At 35.4% G+C, this 27,858-nt stretch overlaps 3 protein-coding genes and 1 pseudogene across 3 annotated transcripts in view; 3 read left to right on the forward strand and 1 right to left on the reverse strand.

Annotated features, from left to right (window-relative positions):
* Positions 1-1,125: 1,125 nt before the first annotated feature.
* The window catches only part of LOC145096597 (uncharacterized), a 30,796-nt gene continuing 4,063 nt past the window's right edge, over positions 1,126-27,858 (forward strand). Inside the window, exons 1-4 of the mRNA XM_079034110.1 lie at positions 1,126-1,984; positions 25,387-25,535; positions 25,636-25,959; positions 26,039-27,643. Of these exons, the coding sequence (XP_078890236.1) occupies positions 27,028-27,643 (616 nt within the window). The 5' untranslated portion in view covers positions 1,126-1,984; positions 25,387-25,535; positions 25,636-25,959; positions 26,039-27,027. The remainder of the gene's footprint in view (positions 1,985-25,386; positions 25,536-25,635; positions 25,960-26,038; positions 27,644-27,858) is intronic.
* LOC145059671 (toll/interleukin-1 receptor-like protein pseudogene) lies at positions 1,458-1,988 on the forward strand (annotated as a pseudogene).
* Positions 7,615-9,270, reverse strand: LOC145059680 (uncharacterized). The gene has a single exon (XM_079007493.1). The coding sequence runs from the start codon at positions 9,268-9,270 to the stop codon at positions 7,615-7,617; it is 1,656 nt and encodes a 551-aa protein (XP_078863619.1).
* LOC145059687 (disease resistance protein RUN1-like) lies at positions 23,644-26,959 on the forward strand. Its single transcript, XM_079007500.1, has 5 exons — positions 23,644-23,686; positions 23,771-23,828; positions 24,407-25,535; positions 25,636-25,959; positions 26,039-26,959. The coding sequence occupies exons 1-5, from the start codon at positions 23,644-23,646 to the stop codon at positions 26,957-26,959; spliced, it is 2,475 nt and encodes an 824-aa protein (XP_078863626.1).

The raw sequence follows: 27,858 nt of genomic DNA on the forward strand, positions 1-27,858 counted from the left end.
TTTTGTTTTTATCGTGTTATATATCTTTAATTATGAATGAAATACACTAATAGTTATGTAATATTATCTTTGTCATGTCGTGTCGTGTTGTCGTGTTTTAATTGGTTCGTTTTCATGTTAAAGAAAAAAAACACGACATCGTGTCGTGTTCATGTCATACAAAACACTGTCGTGTCGTGTTGTGTCAGGCAAAAACACGACACGACTGCCCGATTTGACAGCCCTAATTTCTATTGATGAGTTCTTAAGGAATAGATGTATGATAAGAAGCAACAAAAAAAAATTGTTTACTTCGATTATAATTTTAGGGTTTGGAGTAGAAGCTAGGGAGACAGCCCATATTGTGGTTCCAAAAGATTGTCAGTTAAAGGATTTAGGGACCATAAACATGATGAAACATTTTTTTCAGGAATGAAAAATGCAAAAACAATAAAATAAAACTATTACACCATGCATGTCAGTTATAAACAAGAAATTTGGTGACTTAGACTTTATAAAAAATATGGTTTAGATCAATGAATATTAAAAAAGATTTAAACATTATCTTAATACAGATTCAAAATTTTGAGAAGAATATATATTATAATGTGATGTGGCATTATCGCTATTTAATTTTAAATTTAAATTAAACAATTAATAGGTACAAAAGATTGACTTATAGTTATGATTAGGTAATTCATTCTTCTAACAAAAGAAAGTTTATTTATGTTTTTGTAGATCTGATAATGATCAAATGTTAAGAATCTTGAACAAAATTTTTGAAACTTGTGTTTTTTAGTAGAACTATTTCTATTAAAATAGTCTAATAGGTATGTGGAATCTTCAAATTAAGTCAAGTACCTCAACCCCATTTCTTAGCAATTTACAATTTCAGTTTCGTAGCTTATAAGTTTCCAAGAAAGCTACATATGGTAATGACCGACTGTAAAAAAATCAAATAACGGTCACCGTCCACTATTTGATATAGCGGTTCACATGGTGATATAGAAGTGCTATAGCGGTTATATATATATATATATATATATATATATATATATATATATATATATATATATATATATATATATATATATATATATATATATATATATAGTTTCATAAATGATTCGTCGTATACACCGAGGAAAGAAAAAAGACAGTTGAAACTTGAAAGTATTTTCAATTAGGTCTAAACAAAAGCAAAGTAGTCTGGACTCTTTTTCTTTTGTTTAATTGAAACAGTCCAGTTCAAACCTCATGAAAATAGGTATGTTGAATCTTCAAGGTCAGGTACCTCAAGTCAATTTCTTAGGAATTTACAATTTCAGTTTCTTAATTTATAAGTTTCCAAGAACTCTACATAAGGTATGATCAACTTTAATCGAAAGTAGCTGTTATCTTAGATTTCCTTTACAAAGTCCATTACTTTCAAATTGTTAGTCTAGTCGCAAATTACTCATAGCTTCCCATTGTTTATAATGGTTGTTCTTTCTAAATTTAAAGAAGGGTCATCTTCTCCTAGTAACGATTATAAATATGATGTGTTTTTAAGTTTTCGGGGTGTTGATACTCGATATGGTTTCACTGATCATCTCCATAAGGCCCTCCTTGATGCCAATATCTCCACCTTTTTTGATGATGAAGAGATTGAAACCGGAGGAGATCTGAAACCGGAATTGGAGAGTGCAATTAAAGCATCTAGGGCTTCTATTATTGTGTTGTCCAAAAATTATGCTAATTCTTCATGGTGCCTTGATGAATTGGTATTGATCCTTGAGCAACGTATGGCATGCAACCATATTGTCGTCCCGATTTTTTATCATGTCGAGCCCACCCATATTAAGAAGCAAGAAAGTACGTTTGGAGTTGCAATGGCTGAGCACAAACACAAGATGGTGGCAGAGATAAATGCAAATAAAAGAAGTCAATGGGGTCAAAAGATTGACAGATGGATTCAAGCGCTTACCGAAGTTGCTGATATAAAAGGGGAGAACGCAAATGGCAGGTAACCACTTTCTTAGTTTCTTAGGTGGCGATATTGTTTGATTAACACATGAAATTTTAATATAGCCTTCTCACTGTGCATTTCAATAAATTTCTCTAATATCATCAAATAGACATAACTTGATGTATTTAAACTTTATAATGAAAATGCATAAATTTGAATCCGAGTTTATAATTGTGTGAGCTCATTAATTAATTTGTATAGATAGATTATACATCCTGAATTTTTTAGCATTTAAAATCAAATATCGACTTTTACCAATAAGGCCAATGTATTTTAACTTTTACCAATAAAGAATCTACCCTTAAATTTTACATTATAGCAATTTTTAATGTGGTGTACGAAGAACACTAAAGAAGTTACCATATGACTTTTACCAATAAAGAATCTACTCATAATCATCAATACAAATGTCGAATCTACATTCAAGCATGACCGATAGAATAGAAAAATAAGATCACCCACAACAGTTTCTCAAGTGGCTTGCAAATGAGATTTTTCATGTCACGTCACCTTTCATCTATCAAATACTGCAAGGCATATTGCATGCCACTTCATTATTTTTGGGCCCCACATAATTATACAAAACATTTATCTTTTTTATATGAGTAATACATTAATTTATGAACTTATTTGTTACATTAAATATATTTAGGGGGTTTTGACTTTATTGGCCATCGAAGTCTAAAAGTTGTCACCATTTGGCTAGCTCTGTCGAAAATACCCGATACCCGAATTACCCGCCCGATTTTTTCGGGTATCGGGTAAAACGGGTCGGGTAAATCGGGTATCGGGTAAAATTTTCCGGGTAATCGGGTTACCCGGAATTTTTTCGGGTCGGGTAAAGGGTATATTTTTTGGGTTTCGGGTATACCCGAATTACCCAAATTATTATTATTATTTTTTTTTTTGTAGAGCTTGTACTATATAACAGGTATTTGATCACGCTTAAACTAACTATCATTATTATAAAACATAAATATATTTATTATGACAATACGACACTAACAATATTAAAAGTAATTTTTATATATCATCACGTTCTTTAAAATTTAACTGTTTTATTGATTAAAGTTTTTATTACAACTAACAAACTCATTATCTTGACGAAACTTTAGAAAATGACAAAACTTATGACTACATTTATCTTAAACATTTTAAACTTTTAAATTAAGATCTTTAGGTATTTGTTTTTTTAACATCTTATTAGATAAGATTAAGTCGTTAAAAAATTACTTGATATCTCATGTATTATTGAGTAGAAAATCTCAATGTTCAAAGCTTGAGTAACTTCGTTTATGTCTCGTTTGTTTATATAAACAAGACTAATAAAGCACGACGTATTTATTTTATTACATTTATTTTTAGGTGAAATTCAAAAAAAAAATCATATATTTCGGGTAATACCCGAATTACCCAAACCCGATCCGATACCCGAATTACCCAAACCCGAATTACCCAAATTTAGTTTGGGTAGGGTAACGGGTAATTTTTCTAACATGAAAAACCCGAATAACCCGACCCGAATTACCCGAAACCCGAAAAAATTACCCGTTCAACACCCCTACATTTGGCCACTAAAATATTAATCGTGCAACTTCTTACAACCTTCATCCATATTGTGATAACGTGGCGTTAAATTCATATGAAATGAAGAAATTTACCCTCGTTTTTGTTATTTTCACATTTCTATGAACTTAGGGACAATAATACTAATTTTAGAAAAAAAAATTAATTCCATGTCAGCGCCCACTACAAGAAAACTGGGCAATAGTGGCGACGAATGTTGTCACTAATGGTAACGATTATCGCTGCTAATACCTTTAGCAGCGACATGTCACTGCAAATGCGTCGCCGGAGATGCTTCGTCGCTAATACGCATCTAGTCGCCGCTAAAGGGTCCTCGCCGCCGCTATTGACTTGTTGCCGCTAATAGGATATCGTCGTTAATGCATAGATGTCGCCGCAAAAGATGTCGCCGCAAAAACAGTTTTGGTTTTTTTTTTGTTTATTTAACATTACATTTATAAAAAACAATATAACATTTATAAAATCTGATAACTTTTTATAGAAATATTAATCGATACACAACCAATCCAAAATATTAATCATACCACAACCTAAAGTATTCTTCCAAATTACAAAACATTTCATAAAATCCTAAAGTAACTACTCGTCCTCATCATTTCCTTCATTATTTGGTAGCGGCAATGAGGGAAGCCACTCTTCCAATGTTGTAGAACAAACCGGGTATTTTAGTATTGTTTGCAACATTTCCAACTACAAAGAAAACAAAATATATTACCAACATATCATAATAACATTATAATTTCCAAAAATTATACCATTCTACAAAATATCAACATATCAACATATCAAATACACTTAAACATACATCTACTTTCCATTATAGCATTTACTTTCCAAAATATTACCAAACTACAAAATATCAACATATCAAATCATAACCAACATATCATTATACCATTCTACTTTCCATTATAGCATTGTACTTTCCAAAAATTACCAAACTACAAAATATCAACATATCAAACCATAACCAACATATCATTATAGCATTCAACTTTCCATTATAGCATTTACTTTACAAAAATTACCAAACTACAAAATATCAACATATCAAATCATAACCAACATATCATTATAGCATTCTACTTTCCATAATAGCATTGTATTTTTCCATTATATCATTATACTTTAAGTAAATTACACGAATGGTCCCTATGGTTAGGGGTAATTTGCGTGCTTAGTCCCTAAATTATTTTTTTAACTCGAAAGGTCCTTACTGTTTGTTTTTGTTACGCGCTTGGTCCCTACTGTTTGTTTTTATTACGCGTTTGGTCCCTATTTTACCTAAAAGTACTATTATTTAAATAGAGAAAGATGATGTGGTGGATAAGGTAGGGTGAAGAGGATGGGTTTGGGGGGTGTATTCAGTTAAATAAATTAAAAAATCAAGGGTAAAATAGTCTTTTTAGGTAAGACAGGGACCAAGCACGTAACAAAAACAAACAGTAAGGACCTTCCAAGTTAGAAAAATAAGTTAGGGACCAAACACGCAAATTACCCCAAACCATAGGGACCATTCGTGTAATTTACTCTTATACTTTTCAACTTAAACTAACAATTACCTATGATTGCGGTTGTTCTGGTGACACTGGTTGTTACTGATCGTACATGGACACAACGTTAAGGGGTTTACGCCCAATGCCTCTGATATGTCCGCGTCGAACACCCAATATTCTTTCAAAACAGTTTTTTATATCAGTGGGTGTTAGACCGCTTGCTTTAGAAGTAGCTTGGGTTCGTTGGTTGATCTCCTCGAGTAAAGCATTCTATATTTTCAAAAAATAATAAAAATCATAAAAATTATATTACTAAATACCCTTGACGATATAAACACTTATATGAAAATACAAATTAACCACTTGCGTATTGTTGCTCGACTGCAAGACTATAAAATACCCCTTGGCGATTGGAATTAGTCTTACGAAAAACTTCGATTCGACTGATATCCTATTTAACATTAAAAATTAGATTACCTATACTTTAAATAAATATTTAAATATATCATAACTTACTTCTTTGAAGCATGCATTGCTGTACGAGCTCAATCCCCCCTCTGTTTACAACTACTTGTTTTGCACGACATTCTGTGTTTGACGCCGAACGCCTTAAAAATTCTAGTGTTTGAAAATGTTCGACTGCCTTCGCCCAATTTTCATGTGAGATACCCTGCCCTCCAATTTCCTTAAAATAAGAATGAGCTTTACTTTTTCGGCCTCTGTAAACTTTTGCAAGACTAGAATCAATGCTCCGCAACAATTGAGCATGCTCCGGATCCATATTAACCTTATCCAAATCAAATTTATTCTGCAAAATACATAAAAATTTAGTTAATTAAATAACAATCACAACTAAACTTAAAATTTTATCCAAGCTACCTTTAGATGCACAACTGTTGCGTTCCTTAAGGCGGAGGAAACATTGTCCCAACCAGATACGTTGAAAGGGACGTTCCACAAATACCTCCCAATTTGATGTGTGAACCAATTACCACGCTTCCCAACTGGGGAATATGTGATCTCCCCGTTGAAATTCAAATCCACGGGCTTTCCCTTGTTTACCCGTATCAACTTTCCCAGCTCGATATTTTTTGACATGCCCCTTCTCTTCTTTGGAAGCTCGGCTGAAAAAATACAATTAAAAATATTAGTCACGATAACTTATAATAAAATAATAAAAATAGTTAATAAATATATCATAATAAAACTTACCATCTTGTTCATGTCGACCACAACCAAAGCCTTCTGGAAGTGGTGGATCCCTGGCTCCATCACCTCCATGTCCAAGCCCCATAACATCGGCCATCATCGCAAAGACTATCGCCAAAGTAAACCTCATTTGTAGCATGTAAATTACAAGATGTACAATATAGAAATACAATATGAATAAAAGTTAGTCACCCTGCGAAATTGTAAGATATACAATATAGACAAACAACATAAATAAAAGTTAGACAAACAATATGAATTAAAGGTACATTTCAAATAAAGTTTCTTGCATCGTATACTTCAATGTCTTCTTCATCAGTATCATAATCAGAATGGTCATCATCATAATCAGTCTCTTCCTCGGAAACATTATCGATTCTACCCGTTGGCGGAGGTACTTCAGTCTCGTCTTCATCGTCATAATCAGCACTGTGTTGAGCTACATCAACATTGTTTTGAAAGTATTGTGAGAAGTCGATTAAAAGTCTAGCTCCTGATGAAGAGTTGTTTTGAACTATGTCAACATTTTCGGCCTCCACATTGTCGACATCTTGGACAGAGTCACTGTAAGCATTTTGGACACTAGCATTGTCGGATGGTAGATCCCAAATACTTTGATGATTAACATGCTCGACGACAAAATGAGGGTTTCTGTTTTGGTTTCTTCGATGATTAACAGGCTCGCGGATGTAGAAAACTTGTTTGGCTTGCGAAGAATATATGAGTTGATCATCTTGGTACGCGTCTTTTTCTGTGTCGATACTGATGAAATTATCATCAGGAATATCTCCCGTATCGAACCACTTGCACCGAAATATTACAGTCGAATAATCATATAGATATTCCACCTCCATAATCTCTTCTAACTGGCCATAATATTTCTCTCAATTCTCACCAACCGCTAGAACCACAGAGTTTTGCGTTTTGCGTTGTGCATCACGACTAAGTACCATAAACCTAACACCGTTGACTATGCATGCAGTGTAAGTATAAACATCCATTTGTGAACCCATTGAAAGGGCTGACAACTCTTTGTGGAATTCTAGAGAGTTTTCTTTTTCCATCTAATAAACCTATTAAACATATGTTGATGTGTTATGTATTCTTGATTCGTTATATTTTTCAAAGATATTTGTTTGTTAATTATTATTACCTTTTCAAGAAACCAGTTGGGAAATTCGGTCTTTTCGTCACTTTCAAGATGTTTAGATTTGAATTTTCTTTATTGATGAATATATATATATATATATATATATATATATATATATATATATATAATTGATGAATGGAAAAAAGTAACAATAAATAATGAAAGATAATTAAAAGTAAGAACACTTACTCGATGTATTGTCTGACTTCTTGACAACTATTCAGTATAAACCATTCTATATTACGTTTCTCCCTTATATCAATATGTTTGATTTGCGTTGCGCTCGTCGGTCGACACTTGGACTCAAACATCCAAAACTTTGTTTTTTCAATGACAACATCTTCGTTTCTTTTAAGGCGATTGACATCTCGAAGGTACATCGAACAAAATGACAATGCTTCTTCAGCAACATAACCTTCAGCTATACAACCTTCCGGCCTCGCCTTATTTCTGACATAGTTTTTTAGTTTTTTCATATACTTTTCGAACGGATACATCCATCTCATACATACTGGGCCTCCGACAATCGCTTCATCAGGTAAATGCAAACCTAAATGAATCATAATGTCGAAAAACGTTGAAGGATAAATCAACTCTAACTTGCACAATATTCTACTAATGTCTTCTTTTTCTTTCCTCATATCCCCCACCTTTAGTGTTCTGGAGCAAATTTGCTTGAAAAACGTACAAAGATCTACAATTGGTGTAGAAGTTTCTTTGTCCAATAACACTCTAACTCCAATCAGTATCAAATGTTGCATAAGAATGTGATAGTCATGAGATTTCAACCCAATAATGTTAGTATCATTATCTACCACTTTCTTACTGATGTAAGATCCAAACCCATCAGGCAATTTAACATCTCTTATAAAATGACTAAAGATTTTGCGGTCAAGTTTCTTGAATGAGTACCTTGCATGTGGTCTAGTGAACTTGTTACGCCGGATATTCAGATTTCTCAAGTCCTCATGTGCATTTGATGTGTCTTTACTCTTATCATTCATCATAGAAGTACCCAAAAGACTCTCACCCACATTTTTCTCGACAGACATCAAATCTATGTTGTGCTTCAGCTGCAGAGAAGACCAATACTCGAGCTCGAAAAACAATTCAACTCGAATCCTTGCCGATCTATGTGTTACCTTGAGAGTGTTAGGATGTTTACCCGGTTTACGAAGTATTAGACGACCTAGTTGCTCTTGTATGTCTTTATTAGTAAAGTGTCTCGGAGCGGGTCTTGTCTTGGGTTGCCCATTAAATTTCAAACTCATCCTTAATGGATCATCAACATCTAAGAACAGATGATGTATGATATAAACGACTTTATTTGTTGCACGGTACGAGAGAGTGTCTTCATTGCAAGTCGGGCATGCCCTATACCCTTGTCCGCTCCAACCCGATAAACTACTACGAGCTGGAAACTCGTTTATTGTCCATAACAACATAGTTTTCATCGTGAAGAATGTGTTTGTCGCTGCGTCTTTAATACGTACGTCTAATTGCCACAAAAACTTAAGCACTTCCACTAACGGCCTAAGGAAAACATCTATGTCCTTTCCAGGCGCTTTAGGGCCGGGAATCAACAAGGCCAACATGAATGATGACTCTTTCATACAAAGCCATGGTGGCAGATTGTATGTGGTGAGTACATCCGGCCACGTACTATGCAAATTGCACATGTTACCAAATGGATTAAAGCCATCAGCTGCCAGCCCTAGACGTACGTTGTGAGGTTCACTCGAGAAGTCAGGGTAATCTACATCAAATTTTTTCCAAGACTCTCCATCAATGGGATGACGCATCACACCATCTTCTGATCTCCCAGTACTATGCAATATCATATTTTTGGAAGTGTACCGTGAACAATACAAACGGCATAGTCTAGGGGCCACTGGAAAGTACTGTAACACCTTATGAGCCACTTTCTTACCCTTGGTATTTTTATCAATCCATCGACCCTCTTTACAAATGGGACAAACTTGAAATGACTTGTGTTCCTTCCAGAAGAGAACACAATCGTTTTTTCACACATGTATTGACTCGTACCCCAAACCTATCTTCTTCTGTTTCTTTTTTGCTAAATAATATGAACGGGGAACCTTGTTGTCTGGTGGAAATGTCGAATGCAACAACTCAAGGAGTTGATCAAATGAACTATCAATCCATTTGTTGTTGACCTTGATATGCATCAGCTTTGCTAAAAAATCAAGGTAAGTAAACGTACAACCAGGATATAACTTGGTTTCGACTGCCTCTAACAACTCTTTAAAATCATCATCGACACCGCTACCCCCTGTATTCGAGGTTCCTTCATCGAGGTTTGTATCATTTTCTCTCAACTCCCACATAACATTGTCATTAACATCATCCATCTCGTTGCTTGTCGATACGACATCTACAACTAGAGGGATTAAAGGTTCACCGTGATATATCCACGTTTTGTATGATTGACTAAAACCATATATACGAACATGACGTCTCATTGCTTTCGGATCCATGAAGTTATGATTATCACATTTCTCACACGGACATCTGGTTTCACCTTTATAATCTAGGTGTAACATGGATTTCTCGACAAAAGAGTCGAGTCCTAACTAGAACTCGAGAGATTGACAATATGGATTAGTAGCCCAGGTTTTATCAATAGACATGATGCAACTGAAACATAATTTAGTGTGTAAGGTTTACTCTATGGGAAACAAAAATCAAGTAGAGTATTCATAAAGTTGATGATTCAAAAAGTATCCCAACACGGGAACACATGAACAAATAATCAGAAATGGATAAAGTATTCAAAAAGCATATATATATATATATATATATATATATATATATATATATATATATATATACACACACACACACACCCGAGGAGCAAATAATCAGAAATGGATAACATAATTTTTTATTAGTTTAATTTTTTAAACTAATTTTATTTTATTTTAATATTAATATTAACTTGATTTTAAAACTAATTTAATTTGATTTTACAATTAATTTATTATTTTTTTATTGATTTTTTTTTTAAATTAATTTTATTTAATTCTATAATTAAATTAAAATTACTAGAAGTACATTGCTATTAAAAACCTAATTAAAGCTAAAGTTGTAATGACCAACATTTAGTCACTAAAAGTATGTTGCTATTAAGTTGGTTTTATAATTGATTTAATTTGATTTTATAAAGGTAACTTAATTTGATTCTAAAGGTAAATTAATTTGATTTTCTAATTAATTTAATATTTTCTTTTTTGTTATTAGTTTAATTTTTTAAACTAATTTTATTTTATTTTAATATTAATATTAACTTGATTTTAAAACTAATTTAATTTGATTTTACAATTAATTTATTATTTTTTTATTGACTTTTTAAAAATTAATTTAATTTTATTCTATAATTAAGTTAAAACTACTAGAAGTACATTGCTATTAATAACCTAATTAAAGCTAAAGTTATAATGACCAACATTAAGTCACTAACAAAATTTGAAACCATATACAATACATTACTAGAAGTAAGTTGCTATTAATAACCTAATTAAGCCAAATGTATACATCCAATTTCATATAATTAAGCAAAAATGTATACATCCAATTTGCATATTCTAATTTCATCCAATTTGATACAATTAAGCCAAATGTATACAAATTTATACATCTAAATACAAAATCAAACAAATGTATATATACATCCAATTTCAATTTCATGTCAAATTTCATTTTAAAGCCAATGTGATATAAACATAAATTACAAAATCATACACAAAATGCATAAAAACTTCCCACAAATCTGAAAAAGCATACAATCCAACAAAATGCACAAACACTTCTTATCTCAAAATACAAACATATTCACTCAAAAAAAATTGAAAATTACTAATAATTTATCATCCAAATTAGCACCAAAACAGAAAAATAATAGAAAATAGGAGGAATTCGACCTTGAATGTGGGCAATTTCGGAATTGAGCTCAAGGGTCGCCAGTTTTGGAGGTTTTGGGGGAAGGTGTGGCGGTCTTGTGGTGACAGGAGGGGCTAGCACCGGCTTTTACCTTCATCCTTCACCTAGTCGACTCGTCCAAGTGATGAAAATGAGAAGCAGCAAAAGAAACGAGAGAACAGAGAAAAATGTCACAGAAAAGGGAACTGTATGAGGTTATCTATAAGGGGCATTAGCGGCGACAGTAGGGCAATAGCGGCGACACCTTGGAGGGAAAAATCAGCGCGTTTTGGCATTCCTCTACAACCATTGGATTGAAAACAAATCGGACGGATGGGGGTAATTTGACGCGGATCGTTGTTAGTGAGAATTAGTGGCGACGTTGGGAAATAGCGGCGACATGTAACGCGTCAATTACATGTCGCGGCTATTGCCCAGTGTCGCCGGTAATGCCAACATTTCTTGTAGTGGCCATGTGGATGAAGGTGTTCGGAATTAGCCTACATGGCATGCCACGAAAGTAACATCCCGAACTTGCTATAACCTAAGGGCTAAATGGTGACCAAATTTAAAGTTTAAGGGATTAGTTAGCACGATCATAACTTTAATGGCCAAACAAACTAACAATTTTGAGACTTCAACGGTCAATAAAGTCAAAACTTCTATATTTATATATTAAAAACTGTTTAACATATATATATTGTATTAATATTTTATAAATAATTTTTAGTTATTAAACCAAATAATAAAAATAAAAAGATATAAAATTGACATATTACGTAAGGTGAAATACCTTCGCCCGGTACAAATAATTGTTAAATACTGAAAATAAAAGTATAATTAATTATATTCATTTCAATATTTTAATGAATAATTATTAGTTATAAATATAGTTGTCCAGCTCATATGAGTTACGAGTAGACTTGTCTAAAACCTAAAACAAGGAGACTCGTAGTATAACCCATTATTGACTGGGGTTCGCAACAAAAATTGTGAGTCTCGTACCTAGTCAATCCAAATCATGACTCGAAGGAGCCAGAATTGAATGGAACCACAAGATGATGGCTACGGGAAGGAGATATGTATGAGCGGTAGCAGATGACTATGACTTTTATTGTGACATCCCCAAAATCTCGGCCAGAAAAGACCGATTTTCATTTATGCTTTTAAAATATTTTCAGAGTAAATCTTTTTGATTTGAAAGAGTTGCGGAATTTGTTCCCAAAAACAAAACATGATAAAACAATGTTTACCAAAGCATTTCATAAAAGAAATGTATTTTTCATTATATAATCAAAACTCGGGGTGTCATGTTCCGATACAGACCAATAAGCATAAACGAATACATTACAAGTCATATAACAAATATAAACATATGCAGACTTGTAAACAAAACAACTTGATGGTTCATCCATCTCATGCGCCACTACCTGTAATACAATTTAAAACTGAGTGGGTCAGGCTTGGGAGCCTGGTGAGCATATAGGGTTTTCAACCCACAATAAATATCATATTTAATTTTCACCAACCAACAATAACCCAATTACCCATTCCCGTTATTCTCACTTTAATGTCCCTAAAACAACTAACATAAGGGACCTAGTCTAAGAATATTTCATCGGGGCGACAACACATGCTTTGGGGGTACCTCAGCAATATAAGTCAAATAAGGCAACCATGAGGGGGATGGAGTACAGCGAATGAACACCCAAGTTCATTAACACCTACAGGTGGCGAACCTGCTAATGTTTCCACAAGACTGTCTAGAATAGCCAGTGGTCGTCATCTAAACTCCGCTAGATGACTCAATCAAACAACAACGAGGCCTCTCATCTGTTTATTACACACCAACTGTCTACCCATGTTCTACCCAACATATTAGTAGATAAAAATATACATTTGTATACATAGTTTAAAGAAAACCTGTATAGCATGTTTTAATCAACACATATATCACATAACAAATGAGGCACACACACACATAACACATATCTCATAAAGAAATAAGCAGATCTATAAGATAGAAGAGAGTGAATACACATTCACACATAACACAACCAAATATATACACATAGCACGTATTTTTATATAAAATACTTCGTATTATTGTATTAGAAAGAAAATAACTACACACTCACACTTATAAACAACAATATACTTAATACACTCGAACCAAACTCGTATTATTATTGTGTTTATGAAAGGTAGTATACACTCACTTGATCAGAAGATGATCAGACAACACTACGGCTTATAGAAGTAGTATTCCTCAGCAGATCTGGAAGATCTCCTCGAAAATCGAACTTCTTGCAGGCAGAGCTTCGACTCGGGAACCGCACTTCTCGGGATCTTCGGGGTCTCGGGACTTGCCTCGGGGCTAGAGTATGATACCGGGGCTTCGGGGTATTTCTGGCACGAAAAACGATGCAAAACGGGAGAGAGAAGAGAAGAAATGAACAAAACTCTCGACTGCCTTCGGATCCCTTATATAGAGGCTGGAGCCTCGGAGTACGCGGGGCATACTGCAGTACGCAGCGCGTACTGCTTCCGAAATCGTCACTGCATGCGTCATCCGAAGTGTCGACACTATGCTGAGTACGCGGTAGCGTAACCTCGTACGCGGGGCGTACTCCAGATCACACCGGTGACTCGTCTTCGGATAATACCTCCGAATTTTGATTTAAATTTAATTACAAAATGATTAATAAACTTCGGAAATTCATTACTTCTTCATACGAACTCCGTTTTCGACGTTCTTTATATCCACGGAAAGGTGAGACCACGCTCTACGACTTTCGTTTAGACTCCGTCGGCTAATTTTGACTTTATTTTTATTAATTATTTTTAATAGGCCGCGACAGAAACTTTCGTTATAAATTCATAACTTCTTCGTTTGACGTCCGTTCTCGCCTAACTTTTTATCGCTTCGATACCAACAATGAGATCTTCGATTCTCATTTAGATTGCTTCGGCTAACAACCGCTCGATCTCAAATCGAGTAAAACAGGTTGTATACCGCTAAGCCGGAACTTCGATAAATCATAACTTCCTCATACGAAGTTAGATTTGGGCGTTCTATATATATTCGGAAACCTCGTTTCAACTACTACAACATTAACCAAAGATATTAAGTTTATTTTACACTTAAATTTTGACGCTTATTTTTATTCTTAATTAATCAAACCACATAATTAAGCAATTAAGCACAAAACACATAATACTCAAATAATACAATCTTATTATTTCAAAACGGGTTACAAAGGTTAACCTAGACTATTACATTGCTACAAATGGCAAGCCCAGAAACACAGGCGTTACAATTCTCTCCACCTTAACGTAAGAATTCGCAAGCTTTTCCACAGACCATTTCTCCTTGGCTGCTATGAAATGCGCACTCTTAGTGAATCGATCAACGACCACCCAAATCATGTCGTGACCATTCTTTGTTCTGGGCAGTTTAGTGACAAAATCCATAGCAATGTCTTCCCACATACCCATAGGCACAGGCAATGGTTCTAAACTCCCGTAAGGTTTCTGATGTTGTGTCTTGACTCTCGCACAAGTCACACACTCGGCCACATACTTTGCAACATCAAGCTTCATCGTCGGCCACCAGTAGTAGGGTTTCAGGTCCCTATACATTTTAGTGCTACCCGGATGAATTGAGTACATGGTTTTGTGAGCTTCTTCCATCAGAAGATCCCTAATTCCTCCTGACTTAGGTACCCAAATACGATCTTGGAATACCTTCAGTCCATGACCTTTAGTACCAAACACCAACGTTTTACCCAAACGTTCCTCCTTTCGGTCATTTTTCTCAGAAGCTTCCTCTTGAGCTTTCTTTATACTTTCCACAATGGTCGAGACAACTTCAATTCTCAACGCTCTTGGCCTTTTCCTTTCAAGATTGACTTTCCGACTGAGAGCATCAGCAACAACATTAGCTTTACCGGGGTGGTAAAGTATCTCGCAGTCGTAGTCTTTAAGTAATTCTAGCCAGCGTCGTTGCCTCATATTCAATTCTTTCTGATTAAAGAGGTATTGGAGACTCTTATGATCAGTGAAAAGTTTGCACTTCGTGCCATAGAGGTAATGCCTCCATATTTTTAGAGCGAAAACTACCGCTGACAACTCCAAATCATGAGTCGGGTAATTCTTTTCATGCTCTTTCAGTTGTCGAGACGCATATGCTATCACCTTTTCTCTTTGGGTCAAAACACAACCCAATCCAACACCAGACGCATCGCTATAAACAACGAAGTCTTCAACTCCATCGGGTAGAGAAAGTATCGGTGCCTCGCATAGCTTCTTCTTTAACTTCTCGAATGCTTCTTTATGCTTCTCACTCCAAGCATAAGTAGCTCCTTTGTGGGTCAAAGCTGTCAATGGAGTAGCAATCGAAGAAAAGCCTTGGATAAACCTGCGGTAATATCCGGCTAATCCCAAAAAGCTTTGAATCTCCGTGGGACTTTTCGGTTGTTCCCACTTCATTACAGCTTCGATCTTCGCTGGATCAACCATTATCCCTTCTTGGTTGACCACGTGACCCAAGAATTGGACTTCACGAATCCAAAAATCACATTTGGAGAACTTCGCATACAGCTTCTCCTTCTTCAAAACTTCTAACACTTCTCGCAAGTGTCTGCCATGCTCCTCCTGGCTTTTCGAGTAAATCAGAATGTCGTCTATAAACACTATCACAGATTTATCAAGGAAAGGATTACAAACCCTATTCATCAAATCCATGAACGCTGCTGGAGCATTGGTTAGTCCAAACGACATAACCAAGAACTCGTAGTGTCCATATCTAGTTCTGAATGCAGTCTTCTCGATATCTTGCTCTCTTACCTTCAGCTGATGATATCCTGACCTAAGATCGATCTTCGAGAAATAGCTCGAACCTTGCAATTGATCAAACAGGTCATCAATCCTCGGCAACGGATATCTATTCTTTATTGTTGCCTTGTTCAGCTCTCTGTAATCGATGCACATTCTCATACTTCCATTTTTCTTCTTCACAAATAACACCGGAGCTCCCCAGGGCGATTAACTAGGTCTAATGAAATCTTTGTCCAATAACTCCTGAAGTTGCATCATCAGCTCCTTCATCTCCGTCGGTGCTAATCGATAAGGTGCTTTTGCTATTGGCGTGGTTCCTGGTAACAAGTCTATTCTGAACTCCACTTGTCTATCAGGTGGTAATCCAGGAAGATCCTCGGGAAATACTTTCGGATAATCACACACCACTGGAATGCTCTGCATCACCTTCTTTTCTTTCTTAGCATCAATCACAAACGCTAAATATGATGTACATCCCTTGGTCAAACACTTTCTGGCATTCATTAGAGAAATGATCCCAGAATTTACTCTACGTTTGTCCCCATACACCATAAACGAATCTTTCCCAGGCGGGTTTAATTTAACTATCTTCTTCTTGCACAAAATTTCGGCATCATTGGCGCTAAGCCAATCCATTCCCAACACGATGTCGAAACCATTTAGTTCGATAGGCAATAATTCCTCGTGAAACTTATTCCCATTCAGATCAATTAAGATGCTTTTCATACGATGACTAACAGGTACAAACTTGCCACTAGCTACTTCGACTAATAAAGCATCATCTAGTCTATCAATAGGCAAAGCTAGCTTTCTACCAAACTAATGCGAAATAAAGGAGTAGTTGGCTCCAGAATCAAACAATATTTGAGCAGGTAAATCATTTACGAGAAAGGTACCTGAAGTGACATCCGCTTCATCTTTCGCAGCTTCCAGTGTCATCTGGAATGCTCTCGCCTTTGGCTTTGGTGGAATGTTGGGCTTTGCTGCCTCCTTCTTCCTCGGACAATCCTTCAAAATGTGCCCCTCTTCATTACACCCAAAACACATCCTTTTGTTGTTCGGACATTCATTGGCAAAATGTCCAACCTTTCCACACTTTTAGCAGGTCACATCCTCGCTACATTTCCCAAAGTGCCTTTTCTTACACTTATCACACCACTTTGCTTCGCCTCCTTTTCCCCCAAACTTTTTCGAATCAGATTTCGAAAATTTTCCTTTCTTACCGGAACCAGATGTTCCCTCAAACTTCCTTCTCTCACCAACCTCAACTTTGACGGTGGTTCTTCCCTTGATCATGTTCTCCTCAGACTTGGCAGCCCAGATAGCTGCCTCTAGAGTAAGTGTCTGACGTACTGGCACCTCGTACTCCCATGGAAGTCCCTTCGCATATCGGTCCACCTTTGTCAACTCGTATGGAACGATACGCAAGGCAAACTCCATCTTATCGGTGAAGTTATTGGTGTACTTATCCACTGACATGCTACCCTTCGTCAATGTCAAAAATTTATTCTCCAACTCCAACAGATTTTGAGCCGAGCAAAACTTGCGCTTAAACTGCACCAAGAACTCTGCCCATGACAATTGCAGTGGCTCATTAGGGCTTAAGGTCTTCCCTAGAGTGTTCCACCAACGAACGGCTCCACCTCGGAATTGACGCACAACATAGATAGCCTGCAATTTACCTCTGCAGCCACAAGTCATGAAGGCTAGCTCCATTTCGGAGATCCAATCCATAACCCCAATCGGATCCTCCTTTCCATTGAAGGTCGATGGTTTGCAAGTCAAAAAATCCTTGTACTTGCATCCCATTCCTTCATTCCTTCCTTCATGGTTATCTTGCCTAACTATTGGTGGGTTGGCTGGACCAACAGACCCACTGAAGTTTCCACCTTCCGAGTGCCCTTCATTCAGTTCAGGCTCTTCCACACGAATCGACAGTTCTTCACGATTTTGTTGAAGCAACCGTCTAGTTTCCTCCATCTGACGATCCAGCATCGTCTGAATCATCAATTGCACACCAGCCATGGTTATTGGCCCAGGTGCTGCTGCTACGACAGGTATTGGCTCAATCACTGGTGGTTGATTCCTGTTTTCGTCAGCATTTCCAACTCCACTTCTTGTTCTCACCATTTTGATCTACACACCGAATAAGGTGAAATTAGATCCTCAATCATGATAGATATTCAAATCATCCTTATCACTCCGAAACGTTTACATGCTAGTTCTAATATCGTAGACGTACGCTTAGAATCCTACACACATAAGGTTTCTAGATCCGGTCGGCAACAGACCATAGATCCGAACAAATAATATCATATATATGGCAACATATAACATTTAGCACATAAAAGCATTTTAGGCAACTTTACTAAAATAAACTAGTGCTCGTGTCTAAATCACAACAGACACACATCTCAAAACTTCACTTAGCATTCTAAGTTTAAGTCTAGAAATCCTACAAATTCCTAGTTCGCTTAAACTAATGCTCTGATACCAACTGTGACATCCCCAAAATCTCGGCCAGAAAAGACCGATTTTCATTTATGCTTTTAAAATATTTTCAGAGTAAATCCTTTTGATTTGAAAGAGTTGCGGAATTTGTTTCCAAAAACAAAACATGATAAAACAATGTTTACCAAAGCATTTCATAAAAGAAATGTATTTTTCATTATATAATCAAAACTCGGGGTGTCATGTTCCGATACAGACCAATAAGCATAAACGAATACATTACAAGTCATATAACAAATATAAACATATGCAGACTTGTAAACAAAACAACTTGATGGTTCATCCATCTCATGCGCCACTACCTGTAATACAATTTAAAACTGAGTGGGTCAGGCTTGGGAGCCTGGTGAGCATATAGGGTTTTCAACCCACAATAAATATCATATTTAATTTTCACCAACCAACAATAACCCAATTACCCATTCCCGTTATTCTCACTTTAATGTCCCTAAAACAACTAACATAAGGGACCTAGTCTAAGAATATTTCATCGGGGCGACAACACATGCTTTGGGGGTACCTCAGCAATATAAGTCAAATAAGGCAACCATGAGGGGGATGGAGTACAGCGAATGAACACCCAAGTTCATTAACACCTACAGGTGGCGAACCTGCTAATGTTTCCACAAGACTGTCTAGAATAGCCAGTGGTCGTCATCTAAACTCCGCTAGATGACTCAATCAAACAACAACGAGGCCTCTCATCTGTTTATTACACACCAACTGTCTACCCATGTTCTACCCAACATATTAGTAGATAAAAATATATATTTGTATACATAGTTTAAAGAAAACCTGTATAGCATGCTTTAATCAACACATATATCACATAACAGATGAGGCACACACACACATAACACATATCTCATAAAGAAATAAGCAGATCTATAAGATAGAAGAGAGTGAATACACATTCACACATAACACAACCAAATATATACACATAGCACGTATTTTTATATAAAATACTTCGTATTATTGTATTAGAAAGAAAATAACTACACACTCACACTTATAAACAACAATATACTTAATATACTCGAACCAAACTCGTATTATTATTGTGTTTATGAAAGGTGGTATACACTCACTTGATCAGAAGATGATCAGAAGGTGGTATTCCTCAGCAGATCTGGAAGATCTCCTCGAAAATCGAACTTCTCGCGGGCAGAGCTTCGACTCGGGAACCGCACTTCTCGGGATCTTCGGGGTCTCGGGACTTGCCTCGGGGCTAGAGTATGATACCGGGGCTTCGGGGTATTTCTGGCACGCAAAACGATGCAAAACGGGAGAGAGAAGAGAAGAAATGAACAAAACTCTCGGCTGCCTTCGGATCCCTTATATAGAGGCTGGAGCCTCGGAGTACGCGGGGCGTACTGCAGTACGCAGCGCGTACTGCTTCCGAAATCGTCACTGCATGCGTCATCCGAAGTGTCGACACTATGCTGAGTACGCGGTAGCGTAACCTCGTACGCGGGGCGTACTCCAGATCACACCGGTGACTCGTCTTCGGATAATACCTCCGAATTTTGATTTAAATTTAATTACAAAATGATTAATAAACTTCGGAAATTCATTACTTCTTCATACGAACTCCGTTTTCGACGTTCTTTATATCCACGGAAAGGTGAGACCACGCTCTACGACTTTCGTTTAGACTCCGTCGGCTAATTTTGACTTTATTTTTATTAATTATTTTTAATAGGCCGCGACAGAAACTTTCGTTATAAATTCATAACTTCTTCGTTTGACGTCCGTTCTCGCCTAACTTTTTATCGCTTCGATACCAACAATGAGATCTTCGATTCTCATTTAGATTGCTTCGGCTAACAACCGCTCGATCTCAAATCGAGTAAAACAGGCTGTATACCGCTAAGCCGGAACTTCGATAAATCATAACTTCCTCATACGAAGTTAGATTTGGGCGTTCTATATATATTCGGAAACCTCGTTTCAACTACTACAACATTAACCAAAGATATTAAGTTTATTTTACACTTAAATTTTGACGCTTATTTTTATTCTTAATTAATCAAACCACATAATTAAGCAATTAAGCACAAAACACATAATACTCAAATAATACAATCTTATTATTTCAAAACGGGTTACAAAGGTTAACCTAGACTATTACATTGCTACAAATGGCAAGCCCAGAAACACAGGCGTTACATTTATCCAACAATTAGAGGCAAATATAGGGGAGAGGGTGGATGGTCTAGGGCGATGGCGATGACAACATAAGAATTAATAATGGATGAGCACTAGTTTGGTTTAGGGTCGACAAACTCTTCTTTTGTGGGTGGATCGGGCATTTAGTTGTGGGTGGGTTGGGCATTTAGTTTTAAGGTTTTTTTTATGGATTTTATATTGAAAATTAATTATACAATATAAATCATAACCTTTTGTATAACTACGTAAATACAATGATATAACCATTGTTTTTATTATATAATCTAAATTTCATGAATTATATATTAAAGTTTATATATATATATATATATATATATATATATATATATAATAACTCTTGCAAATATATTAATAAATGTGCATTGATATACAATATGTATTACATCTTTATATATATATATATATATATATATATATATATATATATATATATATCATGACTCTTACAAGTCGAGTTACGAATCGAAAATTTACATTTTCGACTTACGAGACGAGTCATGAGTCAAAAACTATGGTTATAACTAAGTAAGATAGTTATTAATAGGTATAAAGTAGTTTCGATGTGCTGGTATTGCATTAGTATAGAGGTAATTGCAAAAGTCGACGTGCCATAATTAAAAAAACTAATGACATTGAACTCGTGTGGATTTAAGTAAGGATGAGAGGTATCAATCCCTATATCTCTTCCTTACCAAGGTAGCACTCCATCGCCTAAGTTATACACGACTTTGTTTTGTTTTATTGCACATATTTTATGCTATGTTAACTTTGTACGTTTGCTTACTAATTTTGTTTATAATACATGTTTTTGATCACCGGGCCTTCCCAAGTCATTTACACCTACAAATAAAATCAAACTGACCAACTTTTTGGTGGATGATAAAATGTATCGTGTTACCCTCTTTCATCTTCAACATCTCTAGCTCAGTAGTTCTAAGTGTTTGAAGTGTTGTCTTTTGAACTTCTTTGGCTACTTAATACTACACATGAAGCGCTTCCCACACGTCTTTTGCGTCCTTATGCTTAGCCACTTGAAGTAATACATCTTCAAGTAGAGTTTCAAACACAAATGCTCCTACCATTAGATTTTTCTTTGCCTCGACCACTCTTACCGTTTCTGGATCAACCGCTTCCCACAAGTCGTATGCTTGTAGGATCGACTCCACCATAATCGACCAACTCGTATAGTTTGTAGTCGTTGACTTTGGGCATTTCAGCGGGATACTTTCACTGCTCATGGGTACAACCTGACTTGATCCTTTGGGGTTTGTTATTGACATGTGCAGCGGGATCCTTTAGGGTTTGTTGTTGACATGTCCCTAACTTGATCGTTTCTTCTAGTGAGATACTAACCATAGCAGATCACACAAATTTGTATTTTTCTTTTTTTCATTTTTTTTATAAATATTTTTCTTTTCTTCAACGCAAATAGATCACACACAAAATTTGCCTTTTTTGACTTTCCTTCCACTTTGACTAGCTTCTAATCACACAATTTTTTTTCCTTCTCACGTTGATTTACTACTCGACATAGGTTCCTTGTTCTCTTGGCTCACCCATAACTTGGATTTAGCACACAACACTTTCTCAGCACACAACACTTTCTCTTCACACATATTTATCTTAAAAAAAAAACTCAATCACACAGATTCCTTGGTTAAACTTGGCTCCCAGAGAGCTTTGTCGGTTCTCATTGAACTACAACCGGTTCACATTGAACACCTCCAAAGATCCTACGATTTGAGCCTAGGGCTCTGATACCAAATGTTGGTTTACCCCTCTTCAATCTATGAACAATAAAAAACAAAAAAAACAAAATGGTGCTCTTTTGTTACTATACACGAGAGAAAAGAAGAAACGGAGATGATGGGAAACTTTTATGTTGTTATTCTACACACCAAAATAGACTACGAGCTGTACTATTTATAGCTAAAGAAACAAACGAACATTCTAAAAGTTGTAATGCATGTGCTTCCTATGAAGGTGGCAACAAAGCCACATTATTCTCCTAATACTTAGGTGTTGTGTGTTTTGGAAGTGGTTAAATGTTTTTCCATGTTTGCGGAAGAAGACGTTCACTTGAGAAACGTCTACCCGTCAGAAGGGAAAATCGCTCAAAAAGTATTTTTGTAAAAGACGTGCCTTAGTCAACACATGACCAATTCAGAACTAACTTTAGTGTGACTAAAAACATGAACCATCAACTCAACCCAAATAACTCACGATTACCCAACATTATAGGCAGGGCCGATCCTAATCCTCAAATGCCCTGGATGAGCCAGAAAAAAAAAAAAGTCTTTATCGTTATTATAATTTTTTTTTATTATTTTTAAATAAATATATATACATATAAAACATAATAAAAAAATTTGGGCCCTGTGCAACTGCCCATTTTGCCCTCCCTCCATGCCTCCCGTGATTATAGGCAAAGAAATATCAGCTGATAAACCTAATGTAAGCTCATCTATTTTGACATCCATTTTGAAATCTAAATACTTATAGCTATTTCAAGTGCATCTTATAAGTTTGATTTGTTATACAGGTTTAATATACATATTACAGAAAACTAAATGAAAGATAGAGAAGACAACAACTTATAATAGATACTTTGAATAAAATGTAACAAAATTACTCTTAGCTCGGATGGTTGAGCTATAACTTTTATGTTGGAGGTCTTGTGATCAAGACTCTAAAACGCCTATTTATTTCTATATTAATATTAATTGGTAATGATGGGAAATTGTTTTGGTATTCGTATTGCTACATCATCTTTGAGTTAGATATCGTGTAAGAAATATTGAAAAGAGCAAATGTTAAAATATTACTGGTTTTTAAGTTAAAAATTACTATATTTTGCAGACAGTTGTAAGGGCGTTGCTATCATAGGTACAAATCAAAATGTGTTGCCCATATATCTGTAAAAAAAGCACAATAATTTGTTTTTGTAAATTTCAATTTATTATATTATAACTAACTCATTTAGATAAACCTTTTTAATAATCTGTACATTCTTTTTATAAAAAAAAAAAAAAAAAAAAGAAAAAAAAAAGAAGCTAAATTTAAACGGTTTGATATGCATCTACTATTAACTATGTGATACACTCAGACTACACTGAAACCATAGTGTCTTTTATCATGATAAAACTGCAACTGCTCTTACTTGCAAGTTGTAAAGAATAACCTATAACTATTCTCTAACATTTTGTTCACATTCATGCAAAACCACATCAGTACTTAAGTATGATGATGTTCTAGAAACATAATTAAGTTTGGCGGGTTTAGTCTTATTTTACATAAAAAATATAAAATTACAAATTAAATACTTATATGATTAGAAGTGAAAATATTATATGATTTTGATATTAAAAACTTAATGACAAATAATAGCTTATTAAGATATAATTTTGATTTGGAAATTTCGATAAATTAAATCCCCAATTTGGTTTTGTAGTTTTCTGGATTGTGTTTTCTATTCTTATAAAATTCAATTTTCAGGCGAGAGACGGAGTTCATTGAAAAAATTGTTGATGACATCTACCGAAGATTACATGTACCCTTAAGGGGTGTTCTACCACTACTTATTGGGATGGACTATTCTATTAAATTTGTTACTTCATGGTTGAAAGATGGGTCCTCAGATACTGGAGACATACTCACTATTTCAGGTATAGGAGGGATCGGGAAGACATCTTTAGCCAAATATATATATGGATTACATTTTCGTGAATTCGACACATGCAGCTGTATTGAAGATATCGGTCGGAGATGTGTTAACAAGTTCAATGGGTTGCTTAATTTACAGGAACAACTCTGCTATGACATTTCAATAAGGACTTCAGCTCAAGTTCATGATATTTCTGTATACACCTCAAAGATAGAGAATGCAATATCCCGTAAAAAAATGTTTCTAGTTCTTGATGATATTGATAGTCTCGACCAGTTGGATGCATTGCTTGGAAACAAAGGCGTTTATCCAGGAAGCAAAGTCATAATAACAACCCATGAAACATCTTTGATAGAGAGTTGTGCACTATTCAGAACCAAAAATAAACCCAAGCATGCAAAGCACGAGCTTAGAGGATTATGCGAGACCGACTCACGACAACTTTTGTGTAATCATGCATTCATGTCCAGTAATCCTAAGGATGGATATGGAGAAGTAATAGAAAAGCTTGTGAAATATTGTGAAGGGCATCCACTGGCTCTTAAAGTTTTGGGCAAGTCTCTACATGATAAAGATTTAGCTTATTGTGAGGGTCAAATAAAATTACTAAAGAAAGAAAATGGTACCCCAATAAGTAGTGTCTTGAGAACGAGCTTCGACTCTCTGCCATCTGAAGAGGATAAGGAATCGTTTAAGCACATTGCGTGTTTTTTTGTTGGAATGGATATAGATGTTACAGAAACAATACTACATGCATGTAACATAAACACAAGTGTTGTGTTTAGGAATCTCATTGACAGATGCCTTATAGGTATCGGATGGAATAACGAATTGGTGATGCATCAATTGCTTCAAGAGATGGGAAAATTCATAGTACGCAAAGAATCACTCCACAAACCATGGAAGCGAAGTCGATTATGCTGTCATGATGAGTCACTTGAAGTTTTGAAACGAAAAACGGTAATAGGCCTTGTATACTTGTTAGCAACATTCACGTCCAAAGTATTTTGTATTGTATATGTAACATTTTCAAAATTTTTTGCATTTCCTTTCTTTTTAGGGTACAAAAAATATTCGAGGCCTCACCCTTGACACGAGAATGCTTAAGAACGAAAAGTTACGTGATACATCTGAGTTGGAAACAAATGCATTAAGTAAGATGGATAATATGATCCTACTACAACTCAATTTTGTGAAGATTAATGGGTCATATGAGAAATTTCCAAAAGAACTTAGATGGTTGTGTATGAATGGGTTTCCCTTGAAGTGTATTCCTTCAGACTTACCGATGGAGAATATGGTTGTTCTAGACATGTCATATAGCAATATTGAATCATTTGGCGTTAGTTATAGTAATCCACAAAAACCTCTGATGAGGCAAAAGGTAATTTATCTCCATTTATTCTTTTTTCATGTTAAGCATGGATTTAGAGCGTTATTTTAACTTATCTTCATATCGGCAGTTGACTCGTTCATGCTCAAAAGGAAAAAAGTTGATTGGATCATTAAAGATTCTTAATCTAAGTTACTGTGAACATCTTCGTAGTCTTGGTGGCTTTGATGGACTCCCCGCACTTGAGAGGTTAATAGTTAGAAATTGCATTGGCTTAGTTCAGGTTTGTGAATCAATTGAACAATGTGCTAAACTTCTTATCATTGATATGAGCTATTGCAAGAATCTTGAGAAAGGTCCAACCATAGATAAGTTAAATGTTAAAACGCTATTGCTAGATGGTTGTAATCTCGGGGAATCTCGAATCTCGATTAGGAATATAGATTCACCTAAAATGTTCAAGGTTAACAACCTTGTCATGGACTCAAAAATCTCTTCCTCTGCCATACCAAGTGATACTAAGTTCTTTAGGATCTCTTTACCAAGGTCTTTAGTAATATTGTCACTTGCAAATAATAATTTGTCCAATGAATCATTTCCCATGGATTTCAGTTGCCTATCCATGTTGAAGGAATTATGTCTAGATCATAACCCTATTATCTCCCTTCCAAATTGTGTGATAAGCCTTCCTATGATTGAGAAACTTGCTATGAGAGATTGTCACATGTTACGTTTCGTCGAACACCCTCCACGTACACTAACACATTTGGATCTTCGTATTGTCGAAGATTATCATGAGCGGTCACTAGTACATGTTGCATTTGATCCAGAAATGTCCCCACTCCGGTTATCATTAGCATGGAATTCGTTAGCACCTCCTTCGTTTCAAATTGAAGGTGTAGTCAAAATCCAGCCAATGACAGACGTTGAAGAAAAGGTATTATGTAGCTTAGGCTGGATTAATTTTGACTTCCTTAACCAAATGCATGTGAAAATTGGTTACATCTATCCGGACCTAAAAGAATTTGTAATCCAGGTTTGTGCCAGTTAACTATTTCACTTTGTGTGAATATGTATATTTGATTTATGGTGATGAATTTATAAGTTTGTATTTTTTAGATGTATTATGAATTTGGAATATTCAGCACCTTTTATGGAGGAGAATTTATGCCAAACTGGATTAGGCATAGAAGCAAGGGTCCATCAATATCATTTACCATCCCACCAATGCCAAACTGGACTAAGCCAACAACGTCTTATCAACTCAGAGGAATAAATTTCTGTTTTGTGCACTCTCCATCCTATCAATTTCGAGATATATATTTTGATATAGTTGATTTTTCAACGATCATAGTTAGTAATATAACAAAGGACTGCACGTGGATATACCATCATTATATTGACAAAGTCAGTGCAGGTGGAGAGTGTGTAATATTCTTAACCCACTGGATGTTTGGTAAGAATGAGATGCAAGTTGGTGACCAAGTTACTATCACCGTGATAGAGTTGTTTAATCAAGTTACAAAGGAGTGTGGAGTAGGTTTTGTATATGATGATGGAAAGATAGATGAAGATGTGTTGGGTTACTACAAGTCATGGAATCACATTATTGGTGGAGATCTCACCGCATTTCACTTAAAAACAGGAGAGTACTCGCTAGACTTCTCTCGGTTTTGGTATTACAATGATGAACATGATTCATACAATTATGATGACATACACACCAACTATAAAGGTATCTTTTTTTATCAAAATATTTATTAATATCAAGAATATCAGTGTGAGAACATAATGAAGATCACACACGGAACACTTTTAACTAAAATGAGGCTTAAATTTTTTAAAGGAGAAAAACCATGTGTTCGTACATAACAATGTCCATTAAGTAGATGATTTATTGAAAGTCAAAAACTATAGATAGTTAGACGCATGTTAGGAGTCTTAGAGAAT

This window comes from Lactuca serriola, chromosome 1, assembly GCF_051521515.1.
Source record: "Lactuca serriola cultivar US96UC23 chromosome 1, Lser_US96UC23_V15, whole genome shotgun sequence".
Classification (NCBI taxonomy): Eukaryota; Viridiplantae; Streptophyta; class Magnoliopsida; order Asterales; family Asteraceae; genus Lactuca; species Lactuca serriola.